The following is an 18898-nucleotide window of genomic DNA, read 5'->3' on the forward strand; positions in this document are numbered from 1 at the left end:
TCTCTCACTTATTTCTTTGCAAAACAAAAGCGCTCATAGTTTGTTCTTTTGTTTATTTGGGAAAAAATATATATATAATTGTCTTTTCACAAAGGATTCAATACAAGTACCATACACAGGAAATTTGAACAAAGCACATGAAAAACATTTTATAAAACATCCAGAACATTAAATGAGCTTTTTAATACAAACAAATCGATAGATTGATCACTTTCTCATGAAAAGTGACGATGACTTGTTTCCTATTAGTCTTAAAGCTGTGCTCCACAAACACACTTCTATAAAAGCTTAGCTGGTGTGTCTGAATATAAAATAAACAAAAAACAAACCAGCATGGTGACTAAATAAAGAAAGAAACATTCATTGTTATACTTTTGGATAGAAAATACAAATAACACTGTAGGAAGTCAAATAAATCCAGTTCGAAAACACACGGATGAAAATGCAAGTGCATTGTTTAGCTTGTATGACGTCACGTGACTGGTTCACCAAAACACACAGTGCCGCAAAGGGCATAAAAACACACACAAAGTTAAATCCTTCAGCATAGGAGGGCTCTTATCATACATATCAGATTGCCGTTGTGAAAGTCTGAGAAAATGCACACTCAGCTTTTCCAGGTCTGACCCAGGGAATGTATATATTTATGGCCATGTAGCTTTAACATGCTCGTCGACGTGTTTATTTACACCCTGCAAAGTGGAGGAGATTGTCCTCATGACCGGTTCTCTCGATGCAACAGGGAGGATCTATGGAAAAAGAAAAAAAAAAAGTTATGAAGGTCAAAGTGGCGGGTTTGACTGTTTGTGTGTGGGTGTGTGAACTCACCGAAGAGATCGGCGACTGTCCTTCTCCATGTTGTTCTCCGGCCCTTCGCTCTCGTAAGAGGCCAGATGAAGCTCTGCACACACAAATCACAACACAATAGTTCATTAAATATTTTATACAACATATATTTTATACCCCAAAACACTAAAGTGTTCAGAACAAAGAAATAAATAGAAGAGTGACTGACCATCTTCGGCAAAAATCGGCGTGGTGACGAGATACTGGAGGATTCTGCGGTCTCGGTCGAACGGGCAGATCACCTGACGCCACACCAGAAATTCGCTCACTTGCTTGGCCAGCTCCCAAAGTTTCTGAAAGCAAAGAATTTAGCGTGAGTTTAAATTGAGTCACCATTAAGTATTTAATTCACCACAAGGGGGCGGTATGACATTACCAACCTCAAAGTTGATGTGTCCGTTGGGCAGCCTGCTGGCGCAGCCTTCGTTCAAGAAGTAGATGTCTTTAATGAGCAGGCTGAAGAAAGGAATGACAATCTTCTCTTGGACGCTGTGCGCGGTTTCGGACCTCTGGGTGGCGCCGCGGAGCGCGGTGCGATAGTTGCTAAAGTTGCTGGACGGGTCCATCTGGTGCTGAATTGAGGACAGACGCATGAGACGCGATTAGCGTTTTAATGTAACAGCGCAGTGGGACGGCCGAGGATGACATTTTAGTGCGTGCGTGTGGGTTTTCTCACCTCGAGAATTTCAAACTTGTCAGTGTTGACTTTACTCCAAGTCTTTTTCAGTCTGGCGACGGGACTCATGTTCATCCCAGCTGAGAGGGCGCAAAAAAAAAAAAAAAAAAGATCAGATTTAGTTCAGCTCTAGTTTTGTTTTGGGCAACAATGCTACGCAACCGTGTCCAACTGCCAAGTCGGAAAAATCTCTTTTCACAGAAGCTGCCATTTCACAGCTCTAAATTATAAATCACGCAAAGATGGACCAGAGGGAAAGACCTTCTGTTGATAAGCCTTTGGCACTCGAGCGGCCATTGCAACAAAGTGAACTCTGTCATGGCAATGGTGGCTTATTTCAAAACAAATCCCACCCTGAGGTGGTCTTGTGCCCGCTTTGTTTGGATCAGCGGAAACAAGCACAACATTGGGGTCAAATGGATGTTGCTTGTAAGGCTAATCAGATCGACCGAAGCTAGCCTGCAGGTTAATAATCAGTAAGCGTGCAAAATGGCCGCCTCGACTTCCTGTTGATCCTTGAAATGTGACAACCTTTCCAAAATGACTCTAAATACTCACTGATGATTGCCATGAGCGAGTTAAAGTTGCCAATGTTGAAACACTCCTGCGCCACGTCGATGAAGAACTCGATGATCCGCGCTCGTTGTTTCTTTTTCACCGGCTGGAATGGAAGAACACCGAGTTAACCAAAAGACTTAAAAAAAAAAAGCCGATAAGAATCACAAGTGGACGATGGACGTACCATGCAGATTTCGGTGGCCACCAAGTAACTCAGTCTGTTGAACCAGTTCACGTACGTCTCCAGGTTGCTGGTTTTGCGCTTTCGGAAGAAACCCTGAAAAACAACCCCAAAAATAAATATGAAATAAAAAACAGGGATTAATAACTATGGGTTGCCTGGTGTTTGCATTAAATGAAATTTAAAACCCTGTATTCCAATTTGTCGGTTTTCTGAAGCAAATACAACTATTGGCTAAGCTAAGTTGAACGTCATGATTTTTTTTTCATCTTGCCTGTGTTAATTATAGACAACCAAGACAGGCTGCCTGCCTATCTGTCACTTCCTACCGGACAGGATCTTGAGAGCCCTCACTCCCACACGAGCTCTCCTACACAATGAAATCTCTGACGTGGCTGCTGAGTTTTTTTCCCACATCTCATTTGCATCTGCCTTTGCATCATCTGGCTCATATGCCGTGTTTGTGGGGGGATCCATTTGCTTCCATGTAAAAGGGTACAGTTATGTTTCAAAGAAGAGCTCAAAATCCTTGTAATGGCTTTTTCCTTTCGTGAAAATGAATTGGGAACACTCTACATTGTATTCCATTCCCATTACTGATCAATGCAGTGGCGGTGCTAGAGGGGGGGCCCAGATAATTGACTTTGGGGTATTTTCTGATTTTTTTTTTTTCCTGGGATTTTTTTCAAGATTTCCACCCATCCCCAAAGGCAACATAACATGCATGTTTCCCAAAAATCTTTGAAGAATATTTATGGTTTGTAAAAAAATATTTTATTTTGCAGACCCATTGAGATATCTTTGCTCCCACTCCCTAATCTTAGCTCTGCCAATATGCACAAATATGGTAATAAAAATAAAATAAAAAATAAAGCAGTAAAACCTCTTGGCCTTGGTGATGTAATCCTGGACTTGCTTACACAACAGCGCCTGACTGCTATACCTGGCGACTCTTCCTGATGCTAACCCTCGTATAAAATGGCCTTATATAACTGACAAGGTGCCCGACGCAAAATGATAGAGCGCCGGTCCGTTCTGACGCCGACTGCAAGGCAAGTCTTCAGCCGACTCGCTCGCACGTCAGACACGCAACAGGGAAGCGCTTTCCAATTTGGGTTTGATATGCTTTCAAAAAGTACTTCAAATAAAAACAAGTGGAACAAAATTCACACTCGGCAGCCAGGAGGAGGCTTCATGTGGTTTCTGAAGCCATTTCTCTCTCCAAATTAGATGCAAAGCCAAAAACAAAAATAGAAAATAAAAAAAATAAAAATGTTTGCTTTATTTGATGTTAATTACAAACCTAGCAAACCACATGCAGTACGTCGCTACTTTTAAAAAAACAAAAAACACCCACTAGAGTGTGGTTATAATGTGTCTGCTTTGTGTGGATTTGTTTTTGCCCGCGGCCGTACGACACGACAACAGTCAGTCCACACGACAGGCTACCTTGTGGTTCTCCAGGGGGTCCTTCAAGGCAAAGGTCTGGATAAACTCCTCCGGACCGATAAAACTCAGCCTGTCCTGTGAAGTGGAGAAAAAAAAACATGAAGGGGGTTGGCTGAACAAAAACCAAATGTTTATACTTTTCAATTCAAGGATAACCACAAAAAAAAAGTCCTGGAAACCTTTTTAAAAACAGCCACAAGTAAAATAAAGCTTTGTTTTTAGAGAAAATGTAAATAAACATAGAATAAAAGCTACAACTAAACACACGCAGGCTTGTAAATCTCAAACTACCCACACAAAGGACCACCAAAACGTGCTTACCAGTTCAATGTGTGTGAGCTGTTGAGCGAGGACGAAGGGGTCATCGCACACGCTCAGTACGTCGCTTCGCAGCGCCGATTCTCTTTTGCTCTTCAGGGAGGCGGGACGCTCGGTCGCCACGCCGCTCAAGGCGGCCACCGCCTCCTCGTATTGGCCCAGGGCAGAAAGGCGTTTTATCAAGCGCTGGGTCATCTGCTGCATGGCCCGCCACGAGTACTGGTGGGAACGATGAAATAAATGTGCGCAATTAAAAACGTTATTCCAGCATTTTGGAGGTGACGTTGGGTTAGGGCAAAAACGTAGCACAAACCTCGTCCCCTCTGGCCACGTGGTGCGTCATGTCCTTGAGACAACGCATCATACGCTCGTCCCTGAAGTCATACGGGAAGGTCTCGGTCCACTCCGTCAGCAGCTGCACCAGCTTAGGCGCCACCTCGCCGAAACGGATCTGGACAAACGTCATGTGACCTCAGAAATGGCTTTGCCCGTGTACGCTTGTTTGACAAAATCGGGATTCTTTGTGATTGGCAAATGAAGATTCAAATTTGATTCGTGAACCACTTGTATTTTTTTCACTCCTCTAGATGGCGCCAACAGTGCCATGTTTTTCCAATATAAAGTGAAGTTTCTTAAACAGTCCGTGCACTGTGTGACTTTTACTCCTGATCTGCCGAGAACATAAATCTGTTCCAACGGCAACATTGTGAGACATTCGGAGACAAACATTGTGTGAGCAAATAATCCACCCACCTTATCCAGCAGGGCGTCTCCGGACCGCTGCTGCTCCACACACAGGTGACAAACTCGCGTCATCAGCTCGTAGGGGTGCAGGAAGAGGCGCGAGCTCAGCAGGAAGGTGAAAACGTATGACCTCTGGTCATTTCAAGGACACAGAACACAAACAATGAGTGAAATGTTAAAAGGGAGGTATGTTTATAAATGAGCGTGACTTACATCGGGGTAGTAGTCCACGGTGGGGACCAAATGTTGGATCAGCGCCTCGAGAGACGCCGAAACCAAACTGTTGTCGTGGTAACACATTTCCCCATAGCTGGCAGTGATGGCGCGTCCGTAGAGGCGATTTTTGGCGCCGGCGTTGCTGCGACAGGACTGTTCGCTGCCGCTGCTGGTGCTGGTTTGGCGGTGCACCCGAGCGGGGCAAGTGGTGTTATGCTGGCGCGGGCTGTGAGGCTGCGTGCAGGAGTGCGGCTTGTCCGAAACGGCGCTCCTGACGCTGTACTGACGCTCCTTGAGGCTTAGCGAGTCCACGGAGACGCCGCGGTACGTGCTGTGAGCGTGCGGGATGTCATAGGGGTTCTCCGTCGCGTTGTAGATGCTTTCCTTGGTGCTCTTAACGGAGCCGCAGTGGCGGTAGGGGCTGTGTGGCTGCTGGTAGTTGTTGTTGTTGCTGCTGTAAAGGCCGCAAGTGCTGAACTTTCCGGCGTATGGCGTTGTGGGAGGCATGGTCACCTGGGGAGAGACCAGAATACACAAAACATTATTTTTTATTTTATTATTATATATATTTTTTCCAACTATTATTTTATTACTCTTTTTTATTCTATTATTTCCCAGGCTTTCAGCGGTTAGGTTAGTTTTCCAATTGTGTGTAGATGTTCCTTAAAATTCCACTCTTGAGCAACCTGTTGACAATAGCGTGCCTGGAATGTGGTCAATCTTTAAGCGGCGCTTGTGCAAATATGGTGAAAGGTGATCACTCCAAAAGTGGAGCCTGAGAAGTGTGTCAAAGTAATTACGCTTAAGTCGCGTAATTGCAGCCCTCCTCCCCTGCATTCCTTTAGGCTTTGAACTTTTGAGAAGACACCCCATGTGGAAATTCACTCTGGCTTAAGGCACCTTTTCGATCCGGCATACTTTTGTCTATTCGCTTAAAAGAAAAAACAAACAGGCAGACGAGCAATCTGGGGACAGCAGCGATTTTATTGGAGATAATTGGATCGGAGCAAGGTAAGCCGATCCTAAACCACCACCCGGGTGTGATTTAACTCTGGAGCCATCCTCATCCTGCCTTAGTAGCATCTGCCGGTGTAAATCAAGCCGCCGCATTCCTCAAACACCAATGCGCATATACGGGCCGTCGGAAAACAAAAGCCCACAAGAACCCGCCGAGCTTTTGTTGGATGGAGGAGGGGTCAGCCTGAGGAGGCTCTGCCTGCTTGCTTGCACACATTCTCCCAGGCAGGCACGCTTGGAACCACGCCAGTGCCAACCAGTTCAGCGGGAGTTAGTCTACTGAACCCTACGATCCTCCTAACCCAGTTAAAAGATTACCTTGGCTCGAACCGACTCGCTCAACTTACAATACGTCATCTGGCAAAGCCCAGTCGAGCGCACATGAGAGTCAAACGCATTATCGACTTTTTTTTCCCTCCTTCCAAGCGTGCACTGAGTCGTGACCGTCTTTGTAAAAGGGGGTTGGGGGGGGACATCTAAAAAATGCGGCTCTTCCGACTCGGAGCTGAATTCCTTAAACCTTGACCTCTGTGAAATTTAGTACTTCCACATTGCAGCTTGGAATCTTCGACTAAATTGTAGGTTGGAAAACTTAATGATGACTATGGAAACATAATTTCAAGTTAGCATTCGCTATGATCCGAAACTCCAAAAGGCCTTTGATAAGTAATTCTGATGTGGGAATAAAAGTACAATAAATGCCGAAACTAAAACCCACAAGCGTACACGCGCTCTGTTTACTACGTTAATTCATACTTTTTAAATGGACTCACCCTTTAATCTGGAAGCGTTTAATTTGATGACACTACAGACAATCACTTTTCCGTAGGCCAAAAAAATAAGTAGTACTCTCGGTTCATCAAAAGGTTAGATGTGAAGTTGAGAAGGAGCTGCAGGCTATCATCATCTCCTAAATGATCTAAACAAGATTGTGTGTGAAGAGTTTCGCAGAGACGCTTTGACAACACGACACGATTTTCCGGTTTCTACATGTTTTGAGGCTATTTATGAATTTAGAAGATACGAGAATGTTTTTGGTGTTGTCAAGAAGCGACTTGAATGAAATAATTTATGATTATGTTGACAACGTACCCATTTGAGCATGTTTGATTTTAAGAGGCGGGGCCTGGACTGACTAGTGAGTGACGTGGGTGTCAACAAACAAGTGTATTGAGTTGACTGGCCTCTTGTGTAACTTGCCGATTAATTTATCGTCTTTGATAAGCGTGAAATGGCTCCAAAGTTTGGATCTTCTCTATCTCATGGCCAAGAATGGTGCATGCGACTGCTGCCACTAATTTGACCATTTTTTGGTCAACAAACTTTTTGAGTTATAAAATCAAAACTCCCGAGCCTTTTTAAAGTTTCTACTGGTCAAAGCCTATTTTTGCATACGTTTCCTTTAATGTTGCCCTATGAATGACTGAAATATGACCCAGTTCAGATTTAGATGTTTTTGTGTGTGTGTCAGCCAGATTTTACTGCACTTAGTTTGATAACAATCCCTGGATCTTCAGCACGCTAGTCTATCCAAATCACATTATGCGATTTGCACACAAAAAAAAAAAAAAGGTACAGCCAGCTATGTGGAGGGCTGGGAGGGGCTGGAGGATGAAGGGGGGTGGTCTTCCGACAATGGCGGTATTATCTGTCCTGTCATGGTGTTAACAATCGCACAAAGACCCGCGGGAAGAGATCAGAGCAGATCGCACACACACAGCAGCTTTCACACACTGGCCACCGCCAGGCCGGGTGACGCCGTTTGAAGGCTCGCATCGGTTTCACATCACGTTGTACAGATTATCAACCTTGCATATATCATCCGCGCTGTCCTGCTCGACTGTAAAAGCCGAGCTTGTGTTTGCAAAAGGGCCTTAAACAAACAAGCATTTGTGAAAGATATGCCTATCGAAACTCATTTTGCAAGATCTGAGCAGATATGACCAGCGCACGCTCTGAGGGGCGAAGGTCAGCTACCATTTAGATTTTATGATGTTAAGCATGAGCAGCTGGCTCGGTGGTTCAACTGTAAATTGCCTTCAATGAAAGCCAGCAAAACTCCTACGTGACGCAAAAAGGCTCTGCTGGGGGAAAAAAACTCTTACATAAGATGGTCGGACTTCGCGAGAGAGTTTTTTTATTAATATGATGACACACATAATACTTCTCACAGGTTGACTTTGCACTTCGTGTCCTTTGGCACTTATGAACAATAACAGGCATGCAAAGGGGACGCCTGTTTTTCTCAAGGCGATTAATATTTTGCACCTCTCACAAAGCTGAATAAGGGAGAAAAAAAAACTGCTTCCAAACACCCACAAAGATTTTTTTTTTTTGGGACGTCTTTAGTAGCCACCAGAGCTCCAATGTCGTCATCACCTGAGTGGATGAACAAAAAGTAGACCTCAAACTGGAGACTCCAGAGACTCCAATTCATCCTAATTAGAGTTGAGGATTCTTTTTTCTATTCTAACACACACAGACACACACACAGACACACACACTGAATGATTTGGTAGGCTAGTACAGTATTAACCTCGACTCAGGCAGGGATAAAGACATATTATCTCCTCTCCTACGAGGATATAACAAACTTAAGCTTTGTACATGGGCCTTTGCCCACACACTCCCACGAAAAGAATGACAAATTAAACACTCAAAAAATGAGCAAGGATGTGTCACTTTAAAAAAAAAAAAGGCAAAACATGATTATTTTTAGACCAGGTGGAGCACCGAGGGATGCTTTCTGGCTACCTTTATGTAAATTATTAAGTGTTGGAGTTTAATTTTAGGAGTTTCAGTGCAGTCTGTCAGGTAGGCTGAGATGAAAAGTAAAAAAAGGGAACAATGATGAAAGAGGGGAAGCCATTTTTTTAGGGCTCCAACTTGGCCTGGAGTACCACTTTTGATTCTCCCCATTTCTTTTCCCTGCAGGCACACGCAATCTGTTATTCTCTGCCTCACTCACATACACAACCACACACACACACACACACGGGCACCATGCCTGGTCCACATTATGGGCTTGTGAGTCAGAACACAGTATCGTCAGTGCTGCTTGTGAGGGGAGAGAAAAAAACAAAAACAAGCCATGCTGTGCAACCACAGTCCCATCACAGGTGCTGGAGAGCTTGCATGTTTGTTTGTGTGCGACTACAAACCTAATTATAGCCTCATCGTTGTGGTAAACAAATAACAACAAATGGGACAAGTGCATAGAAAAGAAGCATGTGGATTTTCCGCCAACGTCTAAAGTTTTGATACTTTGCAAAACACAAGTTGTAGTTTAGGTACTTTCTAAGACCAATGCAATTATGACTGCAAAGAGGAATTACATGTTTATAAAAGCACATAAAAAATGCATTCTAAAGTTGAAAAGAAAACATACTTGATGTATTTAAGTCATTATGATGGCACAAGTTAACTGCTTACCTTTGATGAGACGCAACTCAACGTCCGTTAAGTTTGTCAGACTGCAAAATAAGGTCAAACTATTTGTACTTTCCGTACAGTTGCTTGGAATATCTTATCGTACGTGGATAAAGCTGCACGGCGTGTTCTGTCCTGATAAGTCTTTCATCAGGTTATCCTGGTTCTTCTCTGCTCCATTGAGTTCCTCCTCTGCTGTTATTTGAGTCGATGTCAAGCAGTGGAGACGCGCGAGCAGGCCTATTCAAATCACTCCCACAGAGCCGCAAAATCGGACCAATGGGCGCTCAGGAGGTGGTTCCCGGAAATCCAAATGGACCAATCGTAGCGGGGGAGTGAAAAAAATCAACTCTACTTAAGTGCTGATTGGCTTGGTGGCCAGCAGTCCTTTTTTTCACCGATAGGTGTCAGTGTTTCAGCGATGGTTTCCGGATGCAATGGATTTGTTTGTGTTTGAAGTGTTAAATGAAATGTTTGCAAAAATACCCAATGCATTTTATTGTCAATATTTCAAGGTTTCCAGTGGTAAGTATCACAAAAGTTTGAGAATTGCATATGAAAGTAAACTTGATGGGAAGTGGTTAGAATGGTAGAAACACTGTATATTGGCTTTTTCCAAATATCCAGGGGGCTTTGAAAGGATTTTACTGCCAAAAGAGCTGATAGCTGCAGTCAATCCAATAATACCTTGGCCAACAGTTTGGTTTTTACATATTCCAACAACATGTTTGGTCATTTCTGCTGACTGAGCTCCCAGCAGGTAAAAAAAAATCCATCCAGCTTTCCAGTTTGGCCTAGATTCCGATCATTAAACAATTCCCCTTTCCACAAAACCTCATCCCAGATTTATCCATTGGTTTGCATTCTCATTGCATAACCAGAGTTTTACGTAGTATGTCCGAGGTTGTGGGATGCATTCATGCTTTTGATCGCTGACGCCTCCATTGTGACACATGTTGTTCATGGCGAGAATAGATGCTCTCTGACTCCAAGTCATTACAATAAACCAACTCCTACGCCACTCACTCCACTGGCTGAGCGTGGATTATGAACACATTGCATCTTCCGGCTGAGTTTTCACCTCGAGGGTTTTTGACTTGTTGACTGTAACGCCATCCTTCACTTCAAGGATATTGTCAACCTAACAGCATAGAATTTTTCCCTAAGTGATTTTGCATTTCTGGTAATCACTGACAAAACAAATGATGTCATCTGCCTGTGCTGTCGTGAGTGCCGGTGGGATCACAATGACAGCTGGGTGAGATCATTACGATGTGGGTACGGGGGGGGCGGTGAAGGGTAGGAGAGGGACCCCCGCAATTTGGGGAAAGGGAGGGGTCGAATGTGGCTTTTAGTGTGGAATTCTTTTCTTGTGAAGAATGCGTTCACTATAGCTGCACTTTGGTGTTTATTTTCATGGCTGACCTGCAACGGGTGACAAGTGAGGAGATAGTCCCGATGGGGGGGGGCTTGGGTGGGGGTTGTTTAGGTGGCCTGGAGGAAGGGGGAGGGGGGTGAGACGGGTGACTCACAGGCTTCCAGTAAAAGCTCAGACACAGCTACTGGAAGCCCCCCGACCCTTTCTGCATTCAGACAATACACGGCCAATCATCCGTGTTTTTTACTTTGCAGGACAGAAATAGTCGAGAGCTCGTAAAAATACGAAGCCGCCGGTTATATGGAGGCAGCAGCTGCGTATGGATTTGAAATTGAATGGAAATATTAGGTTTATCAATTCAGATTTTCCGAGAGGTGATTTGAGTTTCTGCATAATCTTGTTTTGGTCAACAGAAAAAGTAAAGATAGATTTGACTGGAAGATGAATCATACGTGCACACTCATCACTCCTCTCTTCCACAGAAATAGCCTCAAACAGTTGGGCACCATTCACCGATTAGTCCGCCCGTTCTCTTCTTTATTGGAAGTGACCCATCTCTCCACGGGACCTCTTTGACCTCCAAAGTGAGTTTCTATAGCAACTTTGTGGATTCCTTTCACCCACTAAAGAAGAGCATTGGCGGGGAAAAACAGCCAAAGCTGGTGGATGGATAATATGTGGACATAAATCACTGCAGTAATCTGTCTCAATTCATAAATTTTTCTAGAAGAAATATCAGGGCATGGTTGTCATGGTTACACCGACACACAAATGGGAAATATAAAGGCAAGCTAATTCCATTATCGACTAGTTCATTTTGTCACCATGCTGATTCAGCAGATTTTTTTTTTTTTTTTCCAAAGCAGCATGGTTAGATTTGACTTGAATCACTTCATCTTAAATGTTAGAAATGTTCATTTGCGGAAAATATTGCTTGTTCCTGCTCCGCGGATAATGACGGATCACCTCCTTGTTCCTCTTCCACTTTCCACACCTCCATCTCGCCACTTGTGTTTGCTTTTGATAGATGACGGTGGGGGACAGAGGGCTCGTTTCCTGCATGTAGCCTTAACTTCCATGTCACACACGCAGATATCCTCTGAGGATGGAAGTGGGTTGGCACAAAAACATACAAACTTTCACATTGGCAAATGTACAAAACACACTTTGCCTGACATCCTCTGTGGAAAGATTGTCCTATTGTCCAAAAAAAAATTAATTTATGAGTGGAAAGAAAACTTTGGATTTCCTATGGTCCAAAAAAATAACATTTTTGAGTTACTGAATAATGTGCATTAAGAGAACACGGATAGCTTTTGGAATTTTATACTTTATGGCATTATAGAGAACATGCCTGCAAATGGAGGTCAGTCAAGATGAATTGAAAGTGGTCACGTTTGAATTTTTATTTCATCAAAGCGAGGCAAGACTGTTTTGTTTGTCAGCACCAAATTGCTTTTTCCTCTCTCATCATCCCAAAACCAGTATTTTTTTTTTTGTCCAACTTGGTTGAAATTGAAAAGGGCAAAATTATTTACAACAAATTATTCTGACTTTATTGATATCATATTCAAGACTGTTGAACCTTGTTTGTCTCTTAGTCTTGCATTTTATTCCTTCTCCTTGCACTTTATGCCGTTTCCCTATAAAGTGTTAAAGGCAGGAAAGGTCAGCGTATAGGATGTGAGCTGCCCACATGCTTCATAAAAACACAAGGCACAGTCCATCTGGGATTGAGTGCAGCCTGCAAGTGTTTTGATTTAGTTCTGTAATTTCACTGGAGCTCGAGTGGTTTTTACTGTAAACCACTCCTACACTGTCTGCAGATGTGGTGCTTCGCCAAGATGAAGCGGGTGGGAAGTATATGTGTGCACTTAGCAGTGTGTGCATGGGGGGGGGGGGGGACAAAGATGAAAATGTTGTTTTGTTGAGTCGCCACTTTCTGTCAAACGTCATCTTGATAATGTCACTTGGGTTTTGAGGTTAACAATCCGGTCTGGGTTTAGTTTGGGGTCGATTTTGAGGTTCGGACATAGCTGTTAAGGTTCGGGAAGCGGGCCAAGGAATGTAGCAGCCGAATTCAGGACTTCACACAATGAGAAAATGCACCATTGTTAGCAAGTCCAAAAAAATTACCCCAAAAATGTCAAAGCGTTCATTTTCCGTCACGTCAGGGTTGTGCGTGAGATGTTTGGAGGGCGGGGTGCGCTAGTCAATCACGGCGAGCTCAACCTTGGTTTCATCAGAGCAGAACACATTTTCCCACATGTGTTTGCAAGATTTTATTACAGTCCACTGAAACCAAGGCTGAACTTTCTGGCCATAATTCTTAAAGGTATTTTTGGCGAAAAGATCAAAAGAATACCACACCTAGAGAAAAATATGGCAGTGGCGGGCAGAATGTTTTGGGGCTGGTTTTTGTTAGCTAGACTTGAGGCCCATTCGACAAGGTGGAAGGAAGTTTAAAAATAACAGTGTTTGCTGAGAAAAGAAAGAAAAAAGCCAAATGAATGTCAAGAAAATCAAGAAAAGAACATTTCCTTTCAAATGCATGTAATGAATGGCAATTTTTCTCATCCTAAATTTCAATTCCTTGTAAAATCGTGAGTACCGATACTTCAGTACCGATACCTGTTATCGATACTTGCCCATCCTGACCCAAAAAATATTTTTGGGCAGATGTAACTCAATCCTCTTTACAGGTGCAGACTGTGATTATTATTATTACTATTTTTAATCACATCCATCATTGTCAACCAGCCTCATTGTTTGATAACAAACGGCAGCTGGAGCAACATTCTTATCATTCCTCTTCATAATGAGATGAATACAACTTTGCGGTGACATCATACAAACTAAAAGAAAGGAATGCAAAAGGCCTCCATATGCATCCTGTACTTTCTATTCATCCATCTTGTTTTCAGCCCTAAGTATTGTTTCGCCGCACGTGTTGTTGCCCAGTAGAAACGTTGCAAGGCCAGTCAAGAGGCGAGCCCCCTTCAAATTGTTTACGCCAGCCGTTTCATTGCAGGTGCACAATCAAACGAACCCCTGGGATGGAAATGGACGGGGAGGAGTTTGAATGTGACACAAACAGGAAGCAAGCTTTGTGTTCCTTTCTCGATTCCGATCTTAGCCCGCACTTTTCGAGTCTTTTTTTTCAACACGCTTGCCAAGCCCTTGCGTAATATGCAGCAGTTGAAGGATGTTAACTTTTTTTTTATGAATCTAATGGTCACACATATGAAAGAGAACTAATGGATGAGCGTAAATATTTAGGTTTTTGAAAAATATTGGACATCTGCCCTCCTTGGCTCAAATGAATCATAATACAGTAATCCCTAATGGGCTCGGCCAAAGCTGGCAACAGAAATGTAAGCCAATAAAAATGGCTGAAGGACAAAATAGCAAAAACTGATTAAGCTGATTTAAAAAAAAATAAAAAACATGTTTTTATATATTTTTTTGCTTTCGTGTGTGTTCCAAGGGGGGGATGTCCCACATTGTGTGGGAACAGGTCTGAGGTCTGCACAGGAAAGACACGGTGGCAAAGGGAGACGGATCAGGCCTAGGGTGGGGGGTCTTTCAGGGAAAGGAGGAAACCGAAAAGAGAACACCCTCGACTTTTTCATTCTCCAAACAAAACCCCTCCCTCTGTCCCTTACTCGCCCTCCTCCTCTTCCTCCTCGCCAAACAAGTGCAAAATGTCCCTCCGCAACAATAAGTGCACCGCAGCGTAGCACAACAACAAATAGTGCGTCACTAACGAGCAAGGACAAACATTCCTGTCTGTCTGCGTTTGCGTGTGATCCGCTCATTCCCGCCACTTTGTCTTCTTCAGATGTCAGTTTGTTATGGCAGGGGGGCTCCTCTGAGTGCATTTGCAGATGCTTTTTTTATTTTCTAGGGGGGGAATATTCCGTAACTGATACTCAAAGAAAGTCGACACAATTTGCGGTTTAAGGCCTCGAGTGGGTAACAAATATTCATCATTATGGTTGAGTTTCACAAAATGCCACGATCCTGAAATGTTTTGTCGAGTCTAACCGCGGACAGACATTTATTATCCACGTACTTGTTTTGAAATTGTTTCTTGGCATGGAAGGGACAACCCGAGTTCATTTTTAATGCTGATTGGGATGTGAATCTGGGACGGCACAAGGGAAGACTTGTTTTTCTTTTAGAGTGATATGCTCACTTGTGATTCTCCCGTGGGAGTGATTCATCACTCGAGCAAAAGATTAATCACGAAAAAAAATTACATTTCCACTTTTCAACAGGTATTCCTGAACGGAAACAAATTTGTATTATGCAAGATGTGTTATTACTGGGCAACCTCGGGGAGTCCGCTGGGTAAGATTCATATTACAAGTGAGACATTTTGTTGGCTTTCAAACAAAACACACGCTAATCTCTATTAGCGGTACATCACCATCACTTTTGGAATCGCTCCAAATGTTTCACTGGCCTCCACAGAATCTAATCACGGCATGCTGTGCAATTGGTGTTGGTAAATTTTAGGAAGAAATAGCCCATATGACGCTCACGGAGTTCCTGTATTAAAAGAGCCCAGCATAACAACGAGACTCAGTTTGGGTGGCAACAATGGCTGATTCATATCAACTCAGTTGATGACTAAAATACAGTCTCACCCCTGACCCTGTTTAGGTGTTTTTTTTCCTGACCCATGACTGCTAATTAGCTCAACAGTACAATTGGCTCTTTCTTGAACCCCCCCCCCCCCCTGACCTGACCTTGTGTGTATTTGAGGGCCAAACTATAGTTGGGGCTTGTTAGCACTTGTATGAATTGAATTTTATTTATTTATTATTTATTTTATTTTATTTTATTTTATTTTAAATTTATTTATTTATTCTTTTATTTATTTTTATTTATTTTATTTTCAAATTATGCTAAAATGGTTCGGAGTAATAAAATAAGTAAAATATCTAATTTGGGCTATTTTCCAGGGAGTCTCCTTCTAATGTGTTTTCCAGACACCCACATTCCCTTTTAAATTCAACCACATTAGCTGGAAGCGGTTTGGTCCCAGGAATACAAAAGAGCCAGCCAGTCTATAAAATTAGCTTTTAGTGAGTGAACTGTACACTGGGAAATTGTATCAGCGTTCATAATCCAGTTAGATGCTGCATGGGAAAAGATCAGAAGAAAGCTACTGCAACGGGAGCCTGGACATTTGCTTCGGGTAGAGGACGTGATTTTTTAAATGTATTTGCTGTTACTAAATCACAAAAAAAGTGACTCATGGGGTCCGGATAGAACAAACAGTCTTCTCAAAGGTCATTTTTTTTGTGCCTGCTGTGGAAGTCAATGTGATGCACCATGCGTGTCCTTTTTGTTTTGTTGGCTTGAGCTCTTGTTGTGACTACAGACAGACGCGGTGATTCAGACAAAGTTTCACTTTAACGATGTTAACTAAGGCGAAGGGTCAGATGGGCAGCTGGTGCCAAATGTTTTTCGGAGCTTGTCTGGAGGATGGAGAGGTGAAAGGACCACCGCCGTTTTGTATTTAAAATGTGGGAGACCCCCTGGCTTATGTCTATGCCCGCTTCCATTTCACAATCTTTCCATTTGGAGAATAACAACAAAAGTGGTTTTCCTTGCTTGCTCCCTTCCTGTCACTCAGAACACTGACTCTGCAGATTTCCTGTTTTTTTTTTTTTTTCTTTTTTCAAGCACATTTCTAGTGGCGGAACTGCACAATTAAAAAAAACACACAAATACATCCGGAAAACGAGAAAAGGTTGCCCGTCAACAGCTGCTTTAAGCATCACGTTGCAAGCGAGAAATATATCAAATATCTGCAAAGTTCCCCGAAACATGGCGCCTCACGCACGTAGAACAAAGCGAGCAGTGTAGCAATACTATCTGCTCACTCTGCTGCCTCTTTCTGACCTCCTTTTGCTCTTCTTTTTTTTCCCCCCATCTGAAATATGGGCCTTCTCTCTCTTTCCGCTCTTATGCAACCACTTCATAAATAGAAAACGGTTGTGTCACTCAATTACAGTATTTATGCTGGAAATGGACTGCATACTCAGGCCAAGCTTTACGCAAGAGCCCCCGCATGATTTTATCCATATTTCCATAACGTTTTTTCATTTATTTTTCTCTTTAGAGTGACTCATTCATTTGCATAGGTGGCCTTTTTCTTGTTTTTGTTTATTTCCTTTTTTCGCAGCTCAGTAACGACTGTGCGGAGGTTTGGGCTAATGGACCAATGTGTGAGATTGAAAGGTTTTTCCATTCATCCATCCATTAATATTTTTATAGACCTTGTCCTGTAGGGGCAAAGGTGAGCTGAAGCCCATCTCAGTTTCTTTTTCATTTTTGAAAAAAGGATTCAGATATTACCGGTGGGTAGTGATGGGGAAAACGAAGCTTCAAATTTGCTTCATGAATCTGTAGTATTATTTTACTCCTCTAGACGGCACTCTCTGTTCAAAATGCACTGAAAGTAACAGTTGAAGTTACTAGCAAAATATACACAAAACAAATTTCTTATGTATTTATAATAACCAAATCGCTTTGCCTTCGGTCCACCAAGCTTAATGCTAAAAAAGAAAAGATAAATGCTATGAGGCAGTGTTTCACCGCATTTGAAAAGTGCATCAACTCATAAAATATAAAATAAAATATAAAATATGATATAAAAAATAAAATATAACAATACTCACAGGTATATATTCTTTATCTTCTGCAATAAGCAATTATCATGCAAGTTATGTAGCCCTTTATGCTTGTTTGTCTTATCATACAAGAGTCCGGATTCGGGAGCCGGGCCACTCAAAATGGGGGTCCTCGAATGACCCCTCTTCAAAGGTGAGGAAGGAAGGATGGGAAGTGCAAAGAGAAAAGGAAGCCACGCATTATTTTTCCAAGAGGGCGGCAGACGTTTGCGTGCTCCTCGCAGCTAGGTCCACTTTGTATTTTCAGTACTTGAACAAGTAGCTTTGTCCTTCCAGCTGTGTTTTTTGTTTTTGTTGCTTTAGCCGCTGTATTAAAATAGGCCTCAGTGCGTCATCCGCTTGGGCTCATCCTCAAGCCTGGTGCTTCCTGGATTCGCTACCTACTATTATTGGGTATTTTGACTCAGCTCACTTCAATGCAGCAAAACATTTTGAGTGACTTTGAACAGCATCACAAACAGAAGTACAAGAAAGGCTGACTTTTGTTTAATCTCATAACAGCTAATAAAATTTGAGGCTGTTGCTACAATCAGCACCTTCTACAAATTTATTTTTATTGCTGGAAAAGAATAATAATTGCCCTTCCGCTCCCTTACAAATGGGTTCCTATGCTGAGAAAGGTCTTAATGAGGAAGAGGGGAAAATGGAAAAGAAAAGCTATTGTTTTTAGTGTGTTGTCTTTGCAGCCTTTAAGGACAAGACGTTAATCCCCCCTGTGTGGGAGCCGCGCTCATTAAAACACACCAGCCCGCTCGTCATCACACCGGCTGAACTGTGACCCATTTTGGGTGTGACCTCTCCGTTTAAGAAAGCAGGCGGCACTCTCTATTATTCAACATCATGGGAACTCAAGCTGGAAGGGGGTGGAAAAAGAAAAAAAAAAGCTCTCCTCTCATGCACGAGCTGAGCGGAATGTGAAGAAGAAAAGTGTTCTTTCAGAGCTTTTAATGGCACGTACTCCTTCAAGCTGAAACTTAACAGCATCAGGTGCTGGAGGGCTCCCCTTTTTCACTTTCTCCTTTGAAGCTTGTTGCTATTATGACTTTTACAAATCGTTTTTGTACATTTGAATCCTTTACTCGTGTCAATTGGAGGCTGTTTTGGGTTAAACAAGTGCGATTAGCTGACATGGGAAAATTGGCGATACCTAACAATCTTAAGACAGTTTGTTGTAGCTGAACGTGCTTTAATTAATTTTGTAAAAAAAAAATGTTTTAAGGTTGTTGGTCAATAATTATCATTCTTGTTTGATGTTTGAATCCATCATGAGAATAAAAATAAACAAAAAAATACTGACCTGCTACTATGTACCTAATTAGTTTTTGTCACTGAATCTGTTAAATGTTCAAAATATTGTTAACAGCACCACCTAGCGGTTT

At 42.6% G+C, this 18898-nt stretch overlaps 1 protein-coding gene and 1 long non-coding RNA gene across 2 annotated transcripts; one reads left to right on the forward strand and one right to left on the reverse strand.

Annotated features, from left to right (window-relative positions):
* Window positions 1–36: 36 nt before the first annotated feature.
* Window positions 37–9667, reverse strand: LOC148389505 (ras-GEF domain-containing family member 1B-B-like). Its single transcript, XM_088391742.1, has 13 exons — window positions 9438–9667; window positions 4986–5501; window positions 4782–4904; window positions 4342–4479; window positions 4032–4247; window positions 3711–3785; window positions 2265–2357; window positions 2081–2183; window positions 1523–1602; window positions 1227–1418; window positions 1016–1139; window positions 829–901; window positions 37–749 (listed from the first exon to the last, which is right to left on the reverse strand). Exons 2-13 carry the CDS (start codon window positions 5493–5495, stop codon window positions 716–718), a joined length of 1761 nt encoding a protein of 586 aa, XP_088247868.1. The 5' UTR covers window positions 5496–5501; window positions 9438–9667; the 3' UTR covers window positions 37–715.
* A 1294-nt stretch (window positions 9668–10961) lies between these two features.
* LOC148389506 (uncharacterized) lies at window positions 10962–11612 on the forward strand. The gene is made up of 2 exons (XR_015861837.1): window positions 10962–11186; window positions 11295–11612. It is a non-coding gene; the product is annotated as an uncharacterized LOC148389506 (long non-coding RNA).
* Window positions 11613–18898: the final 7286 nt, after the last annotated feature.

The sequence above is a fragment of the Syngnathus floridae genome, chromosome 12, assembly GCF_059516105.1.
Source record: "Syngnathus floridae isolate MCC-2025c chromosome 12, RoL_Sflo_1.0, whole genome shotgun sequence".
Lineage (NCBI taxonomy): Eukaryota > Metazoa > Chordata > Actinopteri > Syngnathiformes > Syngnathidae > Syngnathus > Syngnathus floridae.